Here is a 19,528-nt window from a genome sequence, read left to right as displayed (position 1 = left end):
GTGAGCAGTTTGAAATGCAGCAACAGATCTATACTGAAAATTAATACAACCATTCGAAGCACCAAAGCAGAAAAAGGCCTCTAAGCAAAGTTTCTATCCTGTAAGAGTCTATTCATTCCATTAATTAACCAATGTTTTACACTAATTCACTGAAATGTGAAACAATCTACTGGTGTAGTGATTGCATAGTTTTGGTTTTACAGTGCAGCTCTTCTTGCGGTGGTATCCCCAAGACACCATCACTGTAAAGATACCTGGAATAGATGGAATTGTGTTCTTGAAAATCTTTCATAAAAAGATGAAACACATTGAGCAATTAAGGTACAATGTAAACCAACTTCCCTTTATTCACGTTTCCTGATCTTGGTCTTTGTTGTACAAATAATCTGCTGTGCAAAATAGTTTATAAAATACTAAAAAAAGCTTTTATTGTAAAAAAATAAAATTCTAGATATACAGTTACTTTGCACTATCACAAATATTGTCCAGTATTTAACATTTAAATTTAATATCACAATACTCAAGTCATGTAAACTGATGATCCTACTGGTAAGAAAGCCACTACTGAAACTCAGGTTCACTAGAAATTTGTTAAATATTGTCCTCTTTTCATATCTACACCCTTACACAACTCTGATGACCCATACTTGAACTGCACCCATATCATGAAATTAGACATTGGGCCATCCTTTCCTCCATTATCAGGTAAAAAATACCAAGTTAAATGGTAAATTTAGTAAATGGTAAATTTTAGTAAATCCTGGCAACACATAAGCTACACAGTGTAGTCACAGAACAACAAAAGTCCTTGAAACTAAATTTGAACTTTGCTGAGCAGCAGTGTAAAGGCAGCCTACACTGGGTTCTGGGCATGCATATCTTTATTTCTACCAGTATCCAAGCTAGTTGGCTTAAAACCTAGCTCTGATCTCGCTATGCTGCAGTGCAATCGCAATCACTTTAGCATGAAATGCCTCTAAGAAGTTTTGATACAGTCACCTGAGCCCTCATTGTTCCAATTCGCTTTCATTCTGCAAGGTCTTCATGGCTAAACCCCAGAGGGTCATGCTGGAGAAGAACGGTCCTTCATTATTCTTGTATGCAGCAGATGATGTTCGACTGCCTAGCGGATCATTGCAATGACTGTCCAAGCTAACCATAGAGGAACGAATCATGGGAATGTTATCAGACTGTAAGGGTTCTTCTGCAGAAGATACATCTACATCTGCATAAGCATATGGTGGTGGAGTTTGCTGTGTCTGAGCTTTTGGGAGTTTAGCAGAATCGACATTCAGTTTCTGTTGGTTTGCTGAGTCATGGTGTTGAATCATTGATCGCAGCTTACAGTAAGAATCCGCAGAACTATCAAATTCAGTTGAATTTGAAGCTGGACGAATGGGAAATTTAACGGACACTGGTAATAATGTAACGGACATTTCTTGGCCAAAAGAGTCAGAACTCTGAGATTTGTCAAGGTCAGAAGTTTCAATCCCTTGAGTAAATTCATCTAGCGTATTTGGACCTTCATCAGTGGCTTTACAATGCATTTTCTTGTGCCGCCGTAGAACAGCAGAGCGAGTGAAGCATTTGTTACAAGTTTCACAGGTATAGGGCTTTTCTCCAGTGTGAGTCCTCACATGTCTACGCAGGTCACCAGAGCCTGCAAAACATTTCCCTACAAGACAGAAGTAATAGGTTAAGATTTTGTTCTTAACACAAGTGCATAAACATGTTTTAATTAGAGAAAATATCAAGTGATAAGGTATGGTATGTCTCAATCATGGTACTTGGTTTATCTAGAACAGGTTCATATGAGTTCCATCTACTTTTACGAATCAATGACTCATTTCTTCTTCTTGATCTTCTAACTTGTGTTTCCCAGTGCTTTAGTTTTTGTCTCCAGAGACGGGAATATCCATTAGTATTTGAAAGCTGTGAGTGCTCTCAGTTTATATCAATCTTTGTGGAGGAAAAAAATTTAAAATAATCAATTTAATTTGTCTGTCTGGAAAAACAGTATGCTGATAAGCTTCTAAAAATATTCTTCGAGTGAGAACTGCATCATAGAAAGTAATGGTTTGTTCATTACCACGGTACTATTCTTGAAGTGCTGACAAAGTTAGCTTTTTGTTAACTTTGAGCTAACGTAATGCATCAGTCCATTTTTTTATATTCTAGCCAGAGAATGTGTATTTTTTATTGCTGCAAATATTAGAATACAATAAAATATTCATCTGTTTGCCTATTTTCAGAACCACAGGCTGAAATAAGCTCAATTACCATACTGCAAAGAAAAATGTGTCTGAGGCTGAACCAAGGCAAAGTGTAGAAGAACAAGTAGAACAAGACAGCATTAATTTCCAGCATTGCTACATGATTCAGACACCTCACATTCTTTAGGACAGTAGAAATAAGCTGGTACCTATTTGTGATTTTTCTCTCATTTTACCTAGGTTAAAGATTATTTTATTTTGTGTGGACAGATACCAAATAAAGAATTGTATTATCTGAAAGGCAAGTAAAATTCCAGTCTCAATTTTCAGCATCATACTTTTCATTCTACTGCCTAGATTTCTCTTCAGAAAAGCCATTAAACAGTAAGATTACAAATTACTGGAATAATACATGTCATTTTTTGCACAATGTGAATGATTTCTTAATGCTTGATCAGATCCTCTTTGCACAGTTTTCACTTTCTCAGTACAAGATGACCCGGCTAAAATGAAAAATAATCAAAAGGCCACTACAAGACAAGATGAAAATAAGCCTGTTTTAATGACAGCAACACAACTACTTGTTCATACTTTCATATCTTGCATGTCTGTATTTCCTCCCTCTGATGCAAGACCTCCTAATAACATTAGCTTTTCTTGTGCCTCAAGACATTGTAAATAAAAACATACTGCAGTTGGGCATTATCATATGAGCTACCCTCCTCCAAAGCTGATTCCTCAGAACATGAATGAAATTATACCAAATTAGCACTTAAAGGCAGAAAAGTAAGCAGTATGCAGGATGCTACATGACATATGAGATAAGGATAGACAATGCAATTTCTGAGAACTATGTTGTACAAGGATGAATCATTGATCAAAGAGCCATTTTCACACCACCTGGAAGTATGATCTATCTAGCAGATTTTGAAAATGGGTGTTCTCTGCTATGAAGCATCGATCAAGTTTTGATTTTATTACAGAGGTTGAAGCAAAGTAGCAAAAGATTGTTATTATCGAACTCTATGGTTGAATGCAGTTAAATCCGAATAGTATTCAATTGGAAAAGAAGGAGAAAAAAAAAAGATTCCATCAACAGCCAAGTGATGCCAAACCTACCGTTGCATCAGAAAGGACTATACTGAAAATAAATCAAATTTTGAAGCAGCTAGTATCTGTACTACTCTAGCAAGCATGTATGCATGCAATGTTGGTTCCTCTTATTTCCTTTCCCTATTCTTCAACTGAAATTCACTTCTGAACTTACAACAGCTAAAGAAGTTTAATACACCAAATGAAAGACTATGAAGTGTGCAAGACAAGATTTTGTGAAAAACTTTCACAACATGGTATTTCAATTTAAAATCATTTTGGTTAATTCTTATTCTGCTGACGTAGGAACTTCTACTTATTTAAAAAGCAAAGCCACAACTAAGCTATGCACAGTAAATCTTACCACATGCTGAACAGCTGTATGGTCTCTCTCCAGTATGTCTAATTCTGTGCTTTACTAATTTTCGTTGCATGTTGAATGACTTCCCACATTCATCACAGGTGAATACTTTATCTGCTGTATGGGTCTTTTTGTGCTCCTTTAAATTACTGAAGTTACTAAATCCTAGAAAAATATGAGAGACACTGAGATTAAAATGACACATCGCATTTCAATCAAAAAACCTCAGAACTGGTTCTTACATACCTCTGCCACAGATATCACACAGATGAGGCTTTTCTCCAGAATGAATAATAATATGACGCTGAACATCACCAGAAGCAGCAAATCTGTGACAGAATACGGAAACCCCATTACTGCCTTTATAAACCTTTTATATGCCTAAACTGAGTATTATGTGGAAATCAGCTATAATGAATGCCTGATGTTATGAACAAAGATTAAAATCTAAACCACAGATAAATGGATGCATTTAAGAAAAACATTTCAAAGCTGGCAATGTCCAACTAAATTTATGCTAGAAAATAAAAAAAACCCACACAGCAACTTTTCACCACTAATGTTACTAATTTATTCTGCATTTAACTTAAACTTAAGTACAAATGCTACTCCAAAATTAGTGCATTTTCTGCCACCTGTTAGCAGAAGGCAGAAATATTCAATGCTTTTCTTAAATTCATCAAGTTTTCCATACTTCATAATTTTCATAAAATGTAACAAAAATTATCAGACCAAATAATGAAAAAAAATGTGAGGGAAAGGTACAAAACCGCACGATTTATTGTGACTCACACTGTTCAAAATACACACAACAGTGTATCCTTAACTAAAGATACCAAACCACAAAAAATTAAGACCACAGACTATATATGTGGTGACATGTTTATCTTATTATTGAGATTTGCAACAAGACACTTGCAAACATTTATGTATTTTAATCCCATCAGTACACATTTAAACCCAATGTCTTTTAAACAACATTAAGCAGCATGCTGCCTTAGCTCTTGGCCCTTAGTTTATCATGAAGATTAAAGACAATATGAACAAGTTTCATCATGTTAACTCTACTCAGATGAGCAATTCTACTCACCTTTTCCCACAGATTTCACAAATGTATGGTTTTTCACCAGAATGTCGACGTAAATGTGTCTGGAGATTACCTGCCTGAGGGACAGTAATTTAAACATTTAAAATCAGCTAGCTTGTTGTTGTGTACAGATAAAAAGACAATGGTGGGAACTATGAGACTGGCTTTTTATTCCTAATTCTAAGGCAGTGAAGTCTACAAAGCATGTATGAACTCAAGCATTCTTATCTAGTAAAGACAGACTGCCATGTACTTCAAGACCAAATTGCTTATATATGCAATTATACATTGTCAGGAACAGAGGGGAAAAAAAAAGCCTGGAATCAAATGCTAAGGAAAAAGAAAGACCTATAGTTGAAAACAGATTCAATTATAAATGCAAATTACACTTGCTAGATTGCAACGAAGAAGAAAACTTACTAGTAATATGGTTCATGTTAGCTCATTTTCCCTGTCCTACCAATAAAATATTGTTACATCAGGATGTCTGAATTCACCTACCAGGAGGTTAAAAAGAAAAGAATACGGTAAACATTTTTCAATCTCTAGAATACTCAGAGCCTAGTGCTCCCAACCTATAAATATTTACTCATATCAAAAGAAAACAGAACAGGAAGTACAGAAATGAACACATGTGATTACTGGTAACTAATTTTTATTACTTATCTTTCCTCTCCCAATCCTGTCAAAATCATGCTAGTCTAGCAGGCAAACCAGATAATGACCAGACAAAACCAGCTTACTCATTCCAACTTTTTTTTAATAATTTTTTAAAGCCACTGGTGCTCCTGAGTGGCTAATCTACTGAGAGTCCAGTTGTCAAAGCACAAGATAAAGCTAGGCTGGATAGAAGAGCTGCAGATGTTCCATAAATTGTGCATAATTCCACAGTCAGTTTTTAACCTTTCTGTTCTCTTTGATGGATAACTGCCTGGTTTTACCAAAGTACACTAAAGGAACATTAAGTCCTTTCAGTTGGAAATTGGGGATGCAAAGATTATCATGTCCTCCTTAGTCACAGTAAAACAACAAAAATAAGAGCCGTCAGTAATTTCTTCTGACTCTTTTAGATAATAAATTACCTGTGATGATCAATCACTGTAATCAGAGCTTACAATATACCAGAACTAAAGTATTGCAGACACACAAACAGACAGAGGACAATACTAAATGGATCATCATTTGAACCCTGAGAGAGCTTTCTTTAACCCCTGTAAAGATTTTCAGACAACAGCATGACTGAAACACTGTTCTCTCAGGCCAGTAATACTGAAATACATTCAGAGATAAGCATTAGGCACCTATTTCTGAGGAAGACGACTAAACTGACTTCTCCATGGAGCAATTTATGCTTTGCAAACACAAGGGATTTTATGCAGAGGTACATTTGAGAGAAACATGCAAAAGACAGAATCTTTTCCTCTATCCACATCACAAACCAAACCATATTATAGGCATTTTAAAGCTATTCTGGATAAAGACAGAGGGTGAATTTGAAGTGTAACAATTATTCTGAAATAGTGTGATTACATGCATTTTTAGCCAGAATAAAACATTTTACAAAGAGTAGCAAGTAGATCCATTTCTTTATTACAAGTCTATGACATTTCCTTCTAATGAGGGCAAAAGGTTGTTATTAACTGTGCTGAGAAAAAAAAAAAAAGGTAAAAAAAATCAGTGACTTGTATTCTTCCTAAGCTTTTCAGGTGGTACACAACCTTGGTTAAGGCATAGCATGCCATCCCAATGAAAAAGCGTAAGAGGACTTTTGCTAGCAATTCAGTGAAAGAAAAAAAAATGCTCAGAAGAATCCTCTTACTGATACTGGTTGATACCACTCCTCACAAATTTGGAGACTCGAGAGATGTGTTACACTTAGTTGTTTTGTAACTGGCATGCTTTCAAAATGAACTAATGCATATGGTCCTCCAAAAGAAAGTCCGCAGAGGAGGTAGTCAGGTGTAAACATGATATCCTGGATCACCAGGCAGAGGACGACCACACTGCAACAGGCTGTGTACTAGCAGTAAGGGAAGATGCAGGTTTGGAAGTATAAAAGAAGCCTTTTTCTTCAAAAATCAAAGACATTTATGGTTATTTGTTCCAGACTACGAGTTCCTGTGCCAATTTTTTCTACTTTCTTCATTTTCTGTTTCACATTCCAACACACATAACATCAGTTACATTCAGCAGGAGCAGATATTCTACCAGGCACAACTACTGCACTGTCTCAGAAGTGCAGAACATGAAGGCTTAAATAAGAAAAGCGTTAACTATGGCTGTGCCTGGAGACTGACAAGATCAAGAACAAGATCAGAGATGGTCTAAGCAAAAAGTAGATAGTAATTATCTTTGCATCTGACTTTCTGGTAGGTGGAGTCTTACTTATTTGCACAATTCAAAACCAAGTACCTCAGAAGTATGCAAGTTCCCTTTCATGACCAAAGGACTGCAACACACAAGCTGAATGCTATTGCTCATATTCTGGATGTGTTGGTATTGTCCATCTACCTTCAGGCACATGAGGTAATGGGGAGAGAAGCTGTTAAAGAGTGTTTAATTAAAAAGCAGAATTTTCCAGCTTTGTTGGGGGTTTTGTTAGTTTGTTTTTATTAAAGAGGAGCAATGCATGTTGCATGAGGAGTCTGTCATGCCTGTCATACACTCCGAGCGTGTGAAGCTTTATCCCGCTTCCCCCACAGTAATGATACAGAATACCACTCTATTTGCCAAAAGTACTTTCAATGGAATTTGGAAATATCTGCCTTTTTCTTTTAATAATCAGAAGTTTGGCCATCAAAATGAATGGAAATGCACTTTCTTTGCCTAATAAGCAGGCCCAGATTTGCTCAAATAGCTTGATGAAACTGTATTGTTCACTGGATGTAGTGTTATATTTAGTAACTGAGTGGAGAATGCAACTAAATCAGATTCATGGGTCAAAGAAGTCTCACTGGTAGACTACAAAACTGGAGCAAGAGAAGCTCAAGCACTGGTGGGTGGGTAGACAAAACACACATAATTCTAATCCTGAAACCATAACAAAGACCAAAGTTATTCAATGATAATTATTATTTAATCTTAGTACAAAATTATGCACCTATTGTCTCTTGTACTTAGGTGCACACATTCCAACCAAGACAACAGAAAAGAAATAGACATTTTGGAAACATGAGACAACTAGGCACCACATTTGTAGAAATACAAATGAATTGTTGTACCCAGAACAGTAAGCAAGCACTAGAATGCAAATTAAGACAGTTAAAGCTTAGGTCTTGTGAGTATGGAATTTCACAAGAGTGTTGGGTTTTTTTTAAAATCATATCTGAGTTTGGTCACTTCTGACAGCCCGTGCTGTTTTTCTTCATAGAAGGAAACTGACTCCAAAAAATCTGCTTAATAATTTACGCCATTTAGGAAGATGAAACTGGATTGTGAATACAACATTATATAAACTGCTAACCCGTATTTTTCTCAGACACTGTAAGAATGCTATTCACAACATATCCCTAAGCATAAAGCAAAAGCACAATCTGAGAATGAATGTTCTCTGTATTTCAGATACAGTTGTGGCTCTGTACAGTTAAACATTCATTTGAACATAAAATACATAACACATCTACTGAGAGCAGACAGAATCAAAGGTACAAAACATATCAAAGAAATCTAAACCATTTAACATGTTATTTTCAAATAAGATATTTTAATATTTTATCTGTAAAGTCAAGTGTGTCTTTGAACAAAAATATCTAATCTATAGACTTAAAACCAAGTTTATTTTTAGAATCAACACATAGATGCATTTGATTTTCAAGTGTAAGTACCATAATATAAAATATTCCCACCTGTGAGAAGTGTTTCCCACAAATGTTACATTCAAAAGGTTTCTCACCTAAAAGGAGAAGAAACAGAACATAGAACTTCTAATAGTTGCAATAAAATACGTTTTAAATTGGTATGCTTCCTTTTAAAACATGTAATGTAAGAGTAAAAATATCCCCAAAAGGACACTTACCTATATATAAAGGGTGAATTCAAGAGGGAAGTACAGCATTTACCATTAAGCTTGTAAGACAGACTTGCTCAGAAACAGAATTTATCTTTCAAAACAAGTAGGTAGAAGAGTTTGAATATGAATGGGAGTGTTTTGTAATTTTTTTAAAAATACTTTTTTTCCAAATGACAGGGGTACTATACCTCCAGGAAGAACAGAATAGATGACAAGGTCCTACAACAACAGCAGCAGCTTTGGGAAATGTACCAGTTTTTCCACTTGAACACACAAAGGCCCACTCTTAAAAAGAATAAGGAATGCAGAGAAGCTAATTTGGAAGGACTGTGTTTTTTCTGTTCAATGTGTACCATACATCTCTGATCAGCATGTAGCTATTCACTTCCAGCAAATAAATATTTGCCTTCAAGTTCTCATCCTATATAAGAGTATCTGATAATTAACCCAAGCATTTTGCTCCAACATTCTGAATTTATAAATATAAAACTGGTATTCCTGAATCTCCAAACACTTATGAGCAGCTTTAGTAAAAAACAAGTGCAGCCCACTGTAGCTTTTCAAAATAACTTGACTCTCAACCTAGAATGTGACTGCACAATACTTCAATTCTCTGTCAATTTGAGACAAATATCTTTTTTAATCACTTTTTCTTCTCCACAGTTTTTCATAAAGGTACTTTTTTTTCCCTGCTTGCTTCTTGGTTACATAGTTTTCACACTGTTAATAAAAATCTCTGTGCATCTTCTAGAAATTTAAAAACAATAATAATGCTCAAATACCATTGAATTCAATGACAGTCAGGCTTCTAATCATATTTTCATGAGTCTAACTGTACATTAAAAGGACATATATAATCTGGCCCATGGACACAGGGAAGCAAAATTAGTGTAAATCCTTGTGATTTTGAATGCAGATATTTCCAGAAAGAAAAAGACATCTTACACTGTGTTTCATCTGGGTGCTGATTCAAAATCTGCCTAAAGATTTTTATTTAGTTCTTTAATTGGAATTTTCCGGATTTTACAGAACACCTCTTGGCTATTTATAGCCATCTCTTCCAGCAAGTAGTCTCTATATCAGTATTCTTCCTCCATCTCTGGAACTGTTATGAGCAACATCTACAATATCCAGGTGTAGAGGTTCCATTTCCCTTTCCTGCTGCCAAATACAGGTGATGTTCTTTCAGCATATTTCAGGATCAAGGACTAAATGCAATTCTCTTAGATTTTAAAGCACAGAGTAAATATACACAGTTATGTGGCTTCACAGACAGCAATCTTGCAGTTAGTCTGACAACTTAAGGCTATATCTAATTTTTCTACTTAATGAAGAATGGAAATCTTACATCAGATTCAATAAAGCTTTTATTCAATTAAAGATAAAGAGAAACCAATAACTCAACTATAAAGAACACTGAGGCTTGATTTCATTATGGCTCTAAATTTGCAAAACACTAAAAATTCTGGTACTGACAACAGAAATATAAATGAAACCAACAGGGAGCCAGATCTATGGCAACTTGGAAGGCTTCTGACAACCGAAAAAACATCAAGGTAATTTGAAATGGAGGATAAAAAACACTAGTAGCGATTTCTGCAGAAATTACCTACAGAAAAAAAGTTACTGTTGACAGAAAGACTATTATCTGAACAGAAATCCACCCTGAAATAACTAGCAGGGGAGAGAGGGAACTGGAGGCTCAAATTTCTCAAAACTATTGTTGTAGGCTGCATGCAGCCTCATTATAACTGTGCTGATGTACAGAGAGTTGCATTTTTTCCCCCCATGATAAAGATAAAACAAAAATGTTTTGTTAGAAAAGAAATACAAAATTATTTTTTTGGAGAACAACTCTGCACCTGCATAAAACTCCAAATCACTGGGCATATCACGTAGCTTATTCCAAGAATGAATTCTGAACAGAAATATTAAATTACTCAGTGTTGTAGCATCCCTCAGCAAAGTGGGGCTAATTGCCTCCTAGAGCGTATTAGTAAGAGCACAGCTAGCAAGCTGAAGATGATTCTTCTCTACCTATCACTAGTGAGACCCTATCTGGAACCTTAAGAAAAGAATGCAAACAGGAGATCTTACTGCTGTCTACATGCAGTGGGAAGACAGATGCAACCAGGTTGTTCTTGAAGGTACACAGTGATAGGACAAGAGGTAACAGACACAAGCTAGATCATGAGAAATTCTGATTAGAAATAAGAAAAGAATCTTTTACCCCATGAGGGTGGTCAAACACTGGAACTGGTTGCCTGGAGAGGTCGTGGAATCTCTGTCCTTGGAGATACCCAAAATTTGACTACACAAGGTCATGAGTAAAACAATCTAATCTAATGTGACCTGCCTTGAGCAGAGGCTTGGATTAGATTTCCTTCACAGGTCCATTCTAATCTAAATTATTCTATATTTCTATTACTGTCATTAAATTCCAAACCAAAAACCTTATCCAAGAACACTAATTTTCTCAAAGACCAGAGCTGGATCAACAGCAATAGAGAAAATTTGGGGAAAAGCAGTAACTTAACTACAATTAAGACAATGCTTAAACAAACATCCAGGGGACTTTTTACTTTTGAACCCTTGGACAGGCTGGTGTTTTCTGTTGCATCCTTCTTGTTCAACACTCTGCAAGAAGAGATGAAGATAAAGTATATAGTAATGGGATCAAAGCAGTGATGTGTCAGCTCCAGAGGAGAAAGGCATGAAAGCAGAAGTGGTGTTCCTGAAGAGATCACAAAGGTGAAGAGCAAGACCCACTAAGGCATGGAATGTTGGCAACAAGCTCAGAATAAAAAGATTGAGGATCAACATTGTATTACATGAGGGTGTAACTTTGCTCCTGTTGTTTTCCATCCTGCCAAGAGTTCTTTCCACTGGGTTGGGTTTTCAGGTTTTTTTGAGATGTTTCCTGAAAATGTTTTAAAAAAACAAAACACTGGATGTTCCTGGATAGGTAAGTACTGTATAAGAGAGATACATTTGCATCCTTTTTTTTTTTTTTTCCCCCAGACAGGTCAATCTAACAAAAAACAAATTGTAACATTCAGTCAAGTCAAAAATCAATCTTCAAATCAATGCAATAAGCTCTATTTAGAGATTCCTTTAAATATCCACTAGCAATACAATTAAAACAGATAGATAGCCCAATACAATGACTGGCGTTGAACACAGTATGCCTGTCCTTCACATAAACAACATCATTGTAACCATGTTAATCTGTAAATTTTTTAGCAGTTCCTAGTATTCAGGGACAGAGCATTTCACTTGTGCCTCTTCTCAACAAGCAGGGCACCACAGCACTTATGTTGAAGAGTTGTCATTTGTGGGTTAAAAACTGGTTTGCCATTGTGAAAGGTCCATTTTAGTAACTTGCTTCCTCCATTTCTTCAGCACTGTAATACTTAAATGCTTGCTAACCCTTTTGCTCAGCTCTAAAAAAATCAATGTTTTTAAATAAAATTTATTAGCTAGCAATTTGCTATGCTTTCTGAAGTGGCAAATGAATGGAAATGGCTTTTAGCACACACTTACATTACTTAACTACCAGTATACCTAATATTAATGATACAATGTGCCCTGTACCTTCAGCTACAGATCCTTCCTATCCACTGCAATTTCCAAGTACTCTTTTTGCACTAGTTGTATATGTAAATCCAAATTAGCATGACCCAAAAATAACAGGCAAAACCAGGCATATCTAGTCATATTCTTGCCTCAGTTTGTCCATCCTTCTTTGATGTGCTTATTATTTGTTAAACTTATGCTCTTAAACTTTCTCAGTTTAGCACATCTGTAGAAAAATGTTAATGCCACGATAAGTAGCATTCAAGTCTGGATTTTTTTAAAAACTATTGGAAGAACACAGTGTATGAAAAGCAGCATGGAATTCCTGAATCCAGCCTATACTCAGACTAGTAGAGAAGGACAGCAACAACTAAACCAAGTCTAGGATCACTTCAGGCAGTGCTGTGGAATGTGGAGCAACATCTACCAGAGCTTAAGCGGAACGGAAACGTGTAAATACACAGACCTCAAATAAGAACAAAGAAATGAATTGCAACATACATAAATAACCTTGCAAAACTACTCTCTTCCCATTTCCTATGCTTGTAAGCATTTGCTGGCTATGCTGTGTCTAAAGAAAAAAAATATTTGTAAAACACTTGTATCAGGGGCTATAGTCTCTTCTATAAATCTTAGTACCTAGTACACTCCCCTGACCTTTAAGTTACAATACATTAGAAGAGGTAAACTAAACTTTGAACCTCAGGTTTTAAATGGTTTAGCAGACTCAGAAACATATAGTAATTGACTCTATCACTCAGGCAACACGCTCTTAAAAAAACAAGTCGTTTTCAGGGCGCCAGAATTCACAAAATCCAGATTCCTTCCAATGATTAAGATGCCTAAGGGCAAATTCTATCAGGTTTCTCATAATTGGGCTCTCTCTTTGACATAGATTCTCTAGCACAAACACACATTACTGACTTCAGAGTCTCTCCCTCAGCTGAGACTTCTCTAGGTGCTCTATCTTCTATCTGATCACCTATTTTCCCAAAATTTCCAAGATACTAAAATATACCTGATGATGTCAGCTCAAATCAGATAATAGATGCAAAAAAATACAAGGCAAAGAAAAGATCTAAGTAAGAGACATACGCAACTCTTTCACAGGAGACCAAATTTTAAAAACCCCAGTATTAACAATGTGAACATACAAAAGTAGTACCAATTGAAAACTTCCGGAAGCTATTGCAAAATGTTTGTATTTTCAGGTTCTGGTAAGACTTTTTTAATAATAACGTGGAAAAATAAGTTCTTAATACTAAGGATCAATTAAAAAAAAATTAATGTCTGCTAAGAGGTATTCATATTTACTGTCAAAGTACTGATATACGTATGTTCATTTGCAAAGTGATGTTTATTTGACAAGATTAAGAGACGCACTTGTATATTTAATACAGGGAAAAAGAACGGCAAAAAATATTCAACAGCTTAATCAGGAATAATGCCATCTCAAGGACTTGTAATCAATTGTATTACTTGACTAGCTAAGGTAATTCTTAAAAACCCTTTTAAAAAAACATATCTAAAGTTGTAGAAATATAATAGAACATGCTGGTTAAATTGAACAGACAAATTATCTAATTAAAAGTTAGATAGAGCCTTGTTTTTCACTAGAATAAAAAGATACTTCGATATAAATCTATGCTAGGTTTAAAAATAATATTACCTGAGAGTTTTTAAAACAAAGTAATTCAAAATTGTCATTCACTCTGCCTCTACTTGTCTGCAAGAGCATTGCTCTCTAGGCAAACGCAATGAGAGTTGTTCACACTAGGGAAAAAGCATAAATTAATTATGGAGCATATTTCTACAGGTTAAAAAGAAATTACCACATAGCCCTTATCACTTGTATCTTACAACAAATACATGTTCAGAGAGAACTGAGGTCATCTAGAACATTTGTGGTATCATCGTCTATCCATTTACACTTTTGATTGTTATCTGACAGACTTCTGGGCCATCTGACAAACTGACTAGAAATGCCTTTTCTAAATGCAAGATAAAATTTTCATTGAAATATCACACAATGTTCCCTGAAAAAGAACCCTAAAAAAATATAAAGAAGAAATCTTTAATACATCTAAAACTCTTGGCTAAACTCAGTTTTAAGCATCTTTATTCCTGTATGATTATTAATTAAAAAAAAACCCAAAACAAAAAACCCACAACCTTTTGAAAGTAGATCCTTAACCAGCATCTCTCAAGAGATACCACAAGACATTCTCTTTAATTGAAATATTTCGTTTGCAGACCAAGTTATTGATAACTGTACCTGTATGAGACCTTTTATGGAGCTCCAAATTGCTTGGATGTTTGAAAGCCTTCCCACATAATTCACACGTATATTGCCTCTGCGACTGAAGAGTCTGTGATTGCCCCTCTTGTTCCAAAGGGCCCTGAGATCTTTCAATTTCAACAGTTTGTTCAAAATTCTCAGAATTCACTAAATCTTCAGCTTCTTTTTCTTCAGTAACTCTAACATTTGTCATGTCCATGGTACTTTCATTTACAGATTCAATTACTGCCGTTATTCTACTGTCATCTCTTTTAGGCTCAGGCGGCTGCTCTGCAGATTTCTGCGATCTTAGAAAATTTAACTTTTTGAGGTGTATTGCCTTTTTCAGCCGCATCTGTTTGGTGGGCTGCATAAGCATGCTTTCTGCATCTTGGTCTGGAGCAGCTTCATTCAAGGATTGAACCAGAAAGTTTGATGGTAAATGATCAGAGGTTTCCAGAATACACTCAGAGTGATTGACAGTACAAGAATTATTCTCTGTGTTTATTTCTGTAGACGCGTTGTAAGAAAAGGATTGTTCTGCTCCTCTCTCATGATTAGAGCAAGCATTTTGCTTATAGAACTGTTTACTGTAAAAGTTGCGTAGTTTGTAATAGTAATTTGGTTGTTTAAATGGAAGTTCTGTGCAGTTGCCATCTAAGGAGTCCTGTGGTTGTTTCTGTACATCACCTGAGGATGCATGAAGATTGACAGACTGCGATGCAGGAGAATGGTGGTCAGCCAAGACTTTATTACTTTGTGTGTCAGATGAGCATTCATGCAACAGGTTTGTCCCATAACTGTCATTGGCACAGCTAGTATCTGCAGTGATAGTATTCTGCAGCGAAAATACACTATTACAAGGCATGCTGGCTGTTTGCTCTACAGCTGTAGAAGATTTTAAAAAGGTGTGGCAAATGTTCAGCACATTTTGCACTTGGAGACACTGTGCAATATCCAACATAGCTTGTACGTTGTCCTGGCTAAGATCCAGGTGAGAGGTGTACATGAAGTCCAAGATCTGGCCTATCCCACCTACATTTTTAATGTCCAAGTGAAAGACATCATTCTTCTGGCCTGAAGAATTCTGGAAAAGGGTCCTGATAAAATAAGGCAAATATTCAAACACAAACAATTCACACATATAAAAAAAATACACGTACATCTCAAACAGACCTCCTGGTATGAAACAACAATTTACGCTATATGGTCTTATTTAGAATGCTGTGGTTCTGCAGATGAATGTCTCAAAACTGCACAATTAGTTGTCTTATATATTAGTCCTACACTAGTACATTTAAAGTACAAATCAAAGCAAACAATTCTTTATAGAACTTTAATTTTCTGTTTTTTAATCACACCCTTTACTTGTAGTTTCCTATCAAATGTTTTTACGTATCAGGCGCAGTGGTGTATTTATGGACTATTTGCAAAAGTTGGTTCACTCAGAATGGTGTTTCTCCTTCCATCATAGCAAATAAAACAGGACATGAGAAATTTTCTGGTAAAAAGGAGAAGATAGACCTCAAAGTCAGCTAAATTGTTCTCCTCTGGCAACTGAGCTTGTCCATGAAACTTATTAAAGTTCTCATTATTTCTTTCTCCGCAAGTAGATGAGCGGATTGTAATAGCAAACAAGAGGACGGCATTATTTTCAATCTATTCTCTTATATCCAAAAAAAGGTATTTTTTGTACTGGTACTGAATGAGAACCAAGTAAAAGAATAACGAAGAGTGCAGGTAGATGAGCTAAAACAGCAGTCCAACCAATACCCACAGAGTTGTCATTGAATCCTTACAGTGTCTGAATTCACAAGACTTCTTACTATTTGATGTAAAGTATTCTTAGCATTAGAGCTGTAGCTCTTCACATGCGTAACCAGTCCTAGATCAAGTGGGTTCATGCTCTGCCTCAGTCAGGAACTTCACACCTTTCCATTCAAACCCTAGTCTCTAAGCTGATACTCTCACAGTAAACCACGATGTATAAGCAAGGTCAGGTCACTCCTATGTAGCTATTTTCTTACACTAGGAAATGTCCTGAACTTGATGATTCCTCTCTGGGGGTTAATTCTCAAATTAGGTTTTGTTTAAAGGTGGGCAAAATATCAATGAGCTCTGAATCTTAAGCAAATGAGAGTCTAGGCTTAAACTTTAGAAATGCAGAGTTCTAGATGCATCCCCATACTTAAGTTGTCCTATCCTCACACTTCCATGCTACTCTGAAGTCGGTGCCCACATTCAAATTCTTTCACAAATCCAGCCCATACTATCTAAATTAAAACCAGAACTATAATGAACAGATCTGAGTTGAGAGTCTAAATTAGTCACGTATATCCTATTGAATTTTAGTGAACACTTAGTTCAGTTCTTTAAACTTTAAAAATGCAGTCTTTGAGCATAATTTCACTTCATCATTGCGATTCCACCACTAGAAGAGAAAAAGGAAAAAGAACCTTTCATCTGTTTTTGCTAGTCATAACATTAAAAAAAATTTTCTTACATAAGAATTGGTAGTCAAGCTTTAGAGATGTTTCAAGAACCGAGACCTAAAAACTGCCAGATCTAACAGCTTACTCCTAACTAACATAAAAAACTAAGTTGGAAGATCCAGCATCCCCCAAAATTTGGAGGATCAATGAGGGCTCTACAGAGGAGAAAGATACCAGTGATGTGGCTTCATGGGCCACCTGCATACTTTAAAACACAGATGTTGCCTCTCTTAGAATCTGTTCTAAATAGAGATCCAATAATAACCTAAATACTCAAATTTCATTTTTATCTGGCTCTGGTTATGTATTGTGCTATGCTCCTTGCAAACAGTTATCTTTTCATACTGAAACACTGAATGCAGGTTCATGCCAGAATCCGTTATATGAGGCACTGTAAGCAAGTAAGGATCAAGAAAATGCCAAACACACACAGTGTAGTAGTTAAATACGTATATCTAGAAAATAAATCAGGATTGCCACAGTTTTTAATTAGATTAAATACTTGACACAGATTTATCTCTGGACAAACAATTTAACTTTTCCCCTTATACTCCAACAGTTACTTAGTCTGCAACTACCAGGAAAAAAATACCCTTCTCAGAGAAAACCTCAACCAACAGTATTCAGTTCACTTTTTTAAAAGAAGAATTTTCTATCACATACCTGAAATATTGACTGAAAGCTGCTAATACATTTTTGTGTGCTTTGAAGCAGACACCTTTTACCACCAGCATGCAGTCACAGAGAAGACCCTGAATGCGCTGTTCATGTAGCTGCTGGAGAAGATGACAACTATGGCTAGCAACAGTGTCCATGCTAGAAAATCACTTAAATTACCTACAATGAAATAAAATGCTAAGATGAATTTTAAATATTAAATTGCAAAATGAATTTAGAATACAAAAAACATTTTTACAATTTGTTTTAGCTCCCAAAGCTCACCTGCAATGTGAGCTCTAATGATATTTTTCTGAATAAAGATGAGATGCAGTATTGCTCACCAGTAGAAATACAGCAATATACAAAGGAAATATTGATTTTAATGAAGTTTTGCTTACAACAAACAGCTGCCTCAAGAATGTGCTAATGGCGCTGCCAATAAACTGAACTCCACAACCACAAAAAAAAAAAAGCAATTTAGACAACTTTGACAAGAATTAAATTCTACGGCAAAAACATATCACATCTACAAAATCTATAGGGTTTGTAGAAGAAAACCTGTTTCTTCACCCTCTAAACTGACAAGGGAGAACAGCGTAGTAGCATTACTTATGTCATATTTGTTGCTGTTGTAGCTAAGCACATTTCCCATGTGGATCTGATTAGACAGGCAGCATGGTATTTTTTTTTATTTAATACAATGTAAAGTCTCTTTTAAAAAAATCACTTCCTTGAACAGGCTGAAGGGAAGACAAGTAACATTTCCACATAATACATTTACATTCAATTCTACACTTCCTTTTTTTTTTTTTTTTGGAAGATGTAACTCCTCCCCTGTGCACTCGTAAACATGAAAGAAAAATTCCAACTATTAGGACAATTAGAACTCGTAGTCTTCTAACTAAAGAATGAAGCAGAAAAACCACCTTGGGTTAAACATGAGAAGAAAGCAGTTTGCCCCCATTCTCAATTCTCACGAGTGCTAAAGATTCCACGTTTTAATTTACTGTTACTCTGTGATTTACTCCTCCTGTTGTATTAACGTGGGTTATTACATCGCACTTTTTTTTCCCTATTTATTACGATGTTTTTTACCAGGCTTTAAAATGAAGAAACCGCATCTCTTTGCCAGACACGCTGAGCTGCTCCCGACCAAGAGGAACCCCAGCAGCACAGTCGCTATTTACAAATAAACTGCCACTCCAAGTTCCCCATAGCCTTGCACAGTCGCTATTTACAAATAAACTGCCACTCCAAGTTCCCCTCAGCCTTGCACAGTCGCTATTTACAAATAAACTGCCACTCCAAGTTCCCCTCAGCCTTGCCCAGGCGAAGCCCCGGCTCGAGGCGCAGCACGGAGAAGGGTGATGGAGGAAGGGTCGGGCCCCAGAAGACAAGGCCGGGCACCAAGGGGAGGGCGGGCTCTGTACCGAGAACCGGCGACAAGGCGGCACCGCGGGCAGGCACGGAGGCGGAGCAGGGCGGGCGGGGGGCCGGTAGCGGGGTCCAAGCAGCCGCTGCCGCAGGGGAACGGGGCTGAGGGCGGCCCGAGCGCCAACCACCGCGGCGGGAGGAGGCGGCCGCCACACAGCCTTCACCGGGGAGAACGCGGCGCGAAGGGCAGGAGCCGGCCCTGCTCAGCCCAGCGCTTACCGGCTCCGGCCACCTCCCAGCTCCATCCCCGCGCGGCCACCCGGCGGCAGCCCCGGCCCCACCACCGACCTCAACCCGCCACTTCCGCTGCCGCTCCTTCCGCTTCC

At 36.7% G+C, this 19,528-nt stretch overlaps 1 protein-coding gene across 5 annotated transcripts; it reads right to left on the bottom strand.

The window, feature by feature from the left end:
- Nucleotides 1-322: 322 nt before the first annotated feature.
- Nucleotides 323-19,510, bottom strand: ZBTB49 (zinc finger and BTB domain containing 49). 5 transcript variants are annotated; one of them, XM_075752493.1, is made up of 8 exons: nucleotides 19,422-19,510; nucleotides 17,772-17,945; nucleotides 14,614-15,716; nucleotides 8,599-8,645; nucleotides 4,757-4,830; nucleotides 3,913-3,995; nucleotides 3,670-3,831; nucleotides 323-1,675 (listed from the first exon to the last, which is right to left on the bottom strand). In XM_075752493.1, the coding sequence occupies exons 2-8, from the start codon at nucleotides 17,921-17,923 to the stop codon at nucleotides 1,008-1,010; spliced, it is 2,289 nt and encodes a 762-aa protein (XP_075608608.1). In that variant the 5' UTR covers nucleotides 17,924-17,945; nucleotides 19,422-19,510; the 3' UTR covers nucleotides 323-1,007. The 5 variants fall into 5 exon arrangements, with proteins under 5 accessions (XP_075608608.1, XP_075608610.1, XP_075608607.1 ...); XM_075752495.1 differs by having other exon boundaries at nucleotides 17,772-17,884; nucleotides 19,422-19,494; XM_075752492.1 differs by lacking the exon at nucleotides 19,422-19,510 and adding an exon at nucleotides 18,864-18,991.
- Between the last annotated feature and the right edge of the window lie 18 nt (nucleotides 19,511-19,528).

This window comes from Balearica regulorum, chromosome 4 (genome assembly GCF_011004875.1).
Source record: "Balearica regulorum gibbericeps isolate bBalReg1 chromosome 4, bBalReg1.pri, whole genome shotgun sequence".
Taxonomy (NCBI): Eukaryota; Metazoa; Chordata; class Aves; order Gruiformes; family Gruidae; genus Balearica; species Balearica regulorum.
The sequence above is the reverse complement of the archived record's forward strand: the minus strand, read 5'-3'. Positions and strand labels throughout refer to the sequence as shown.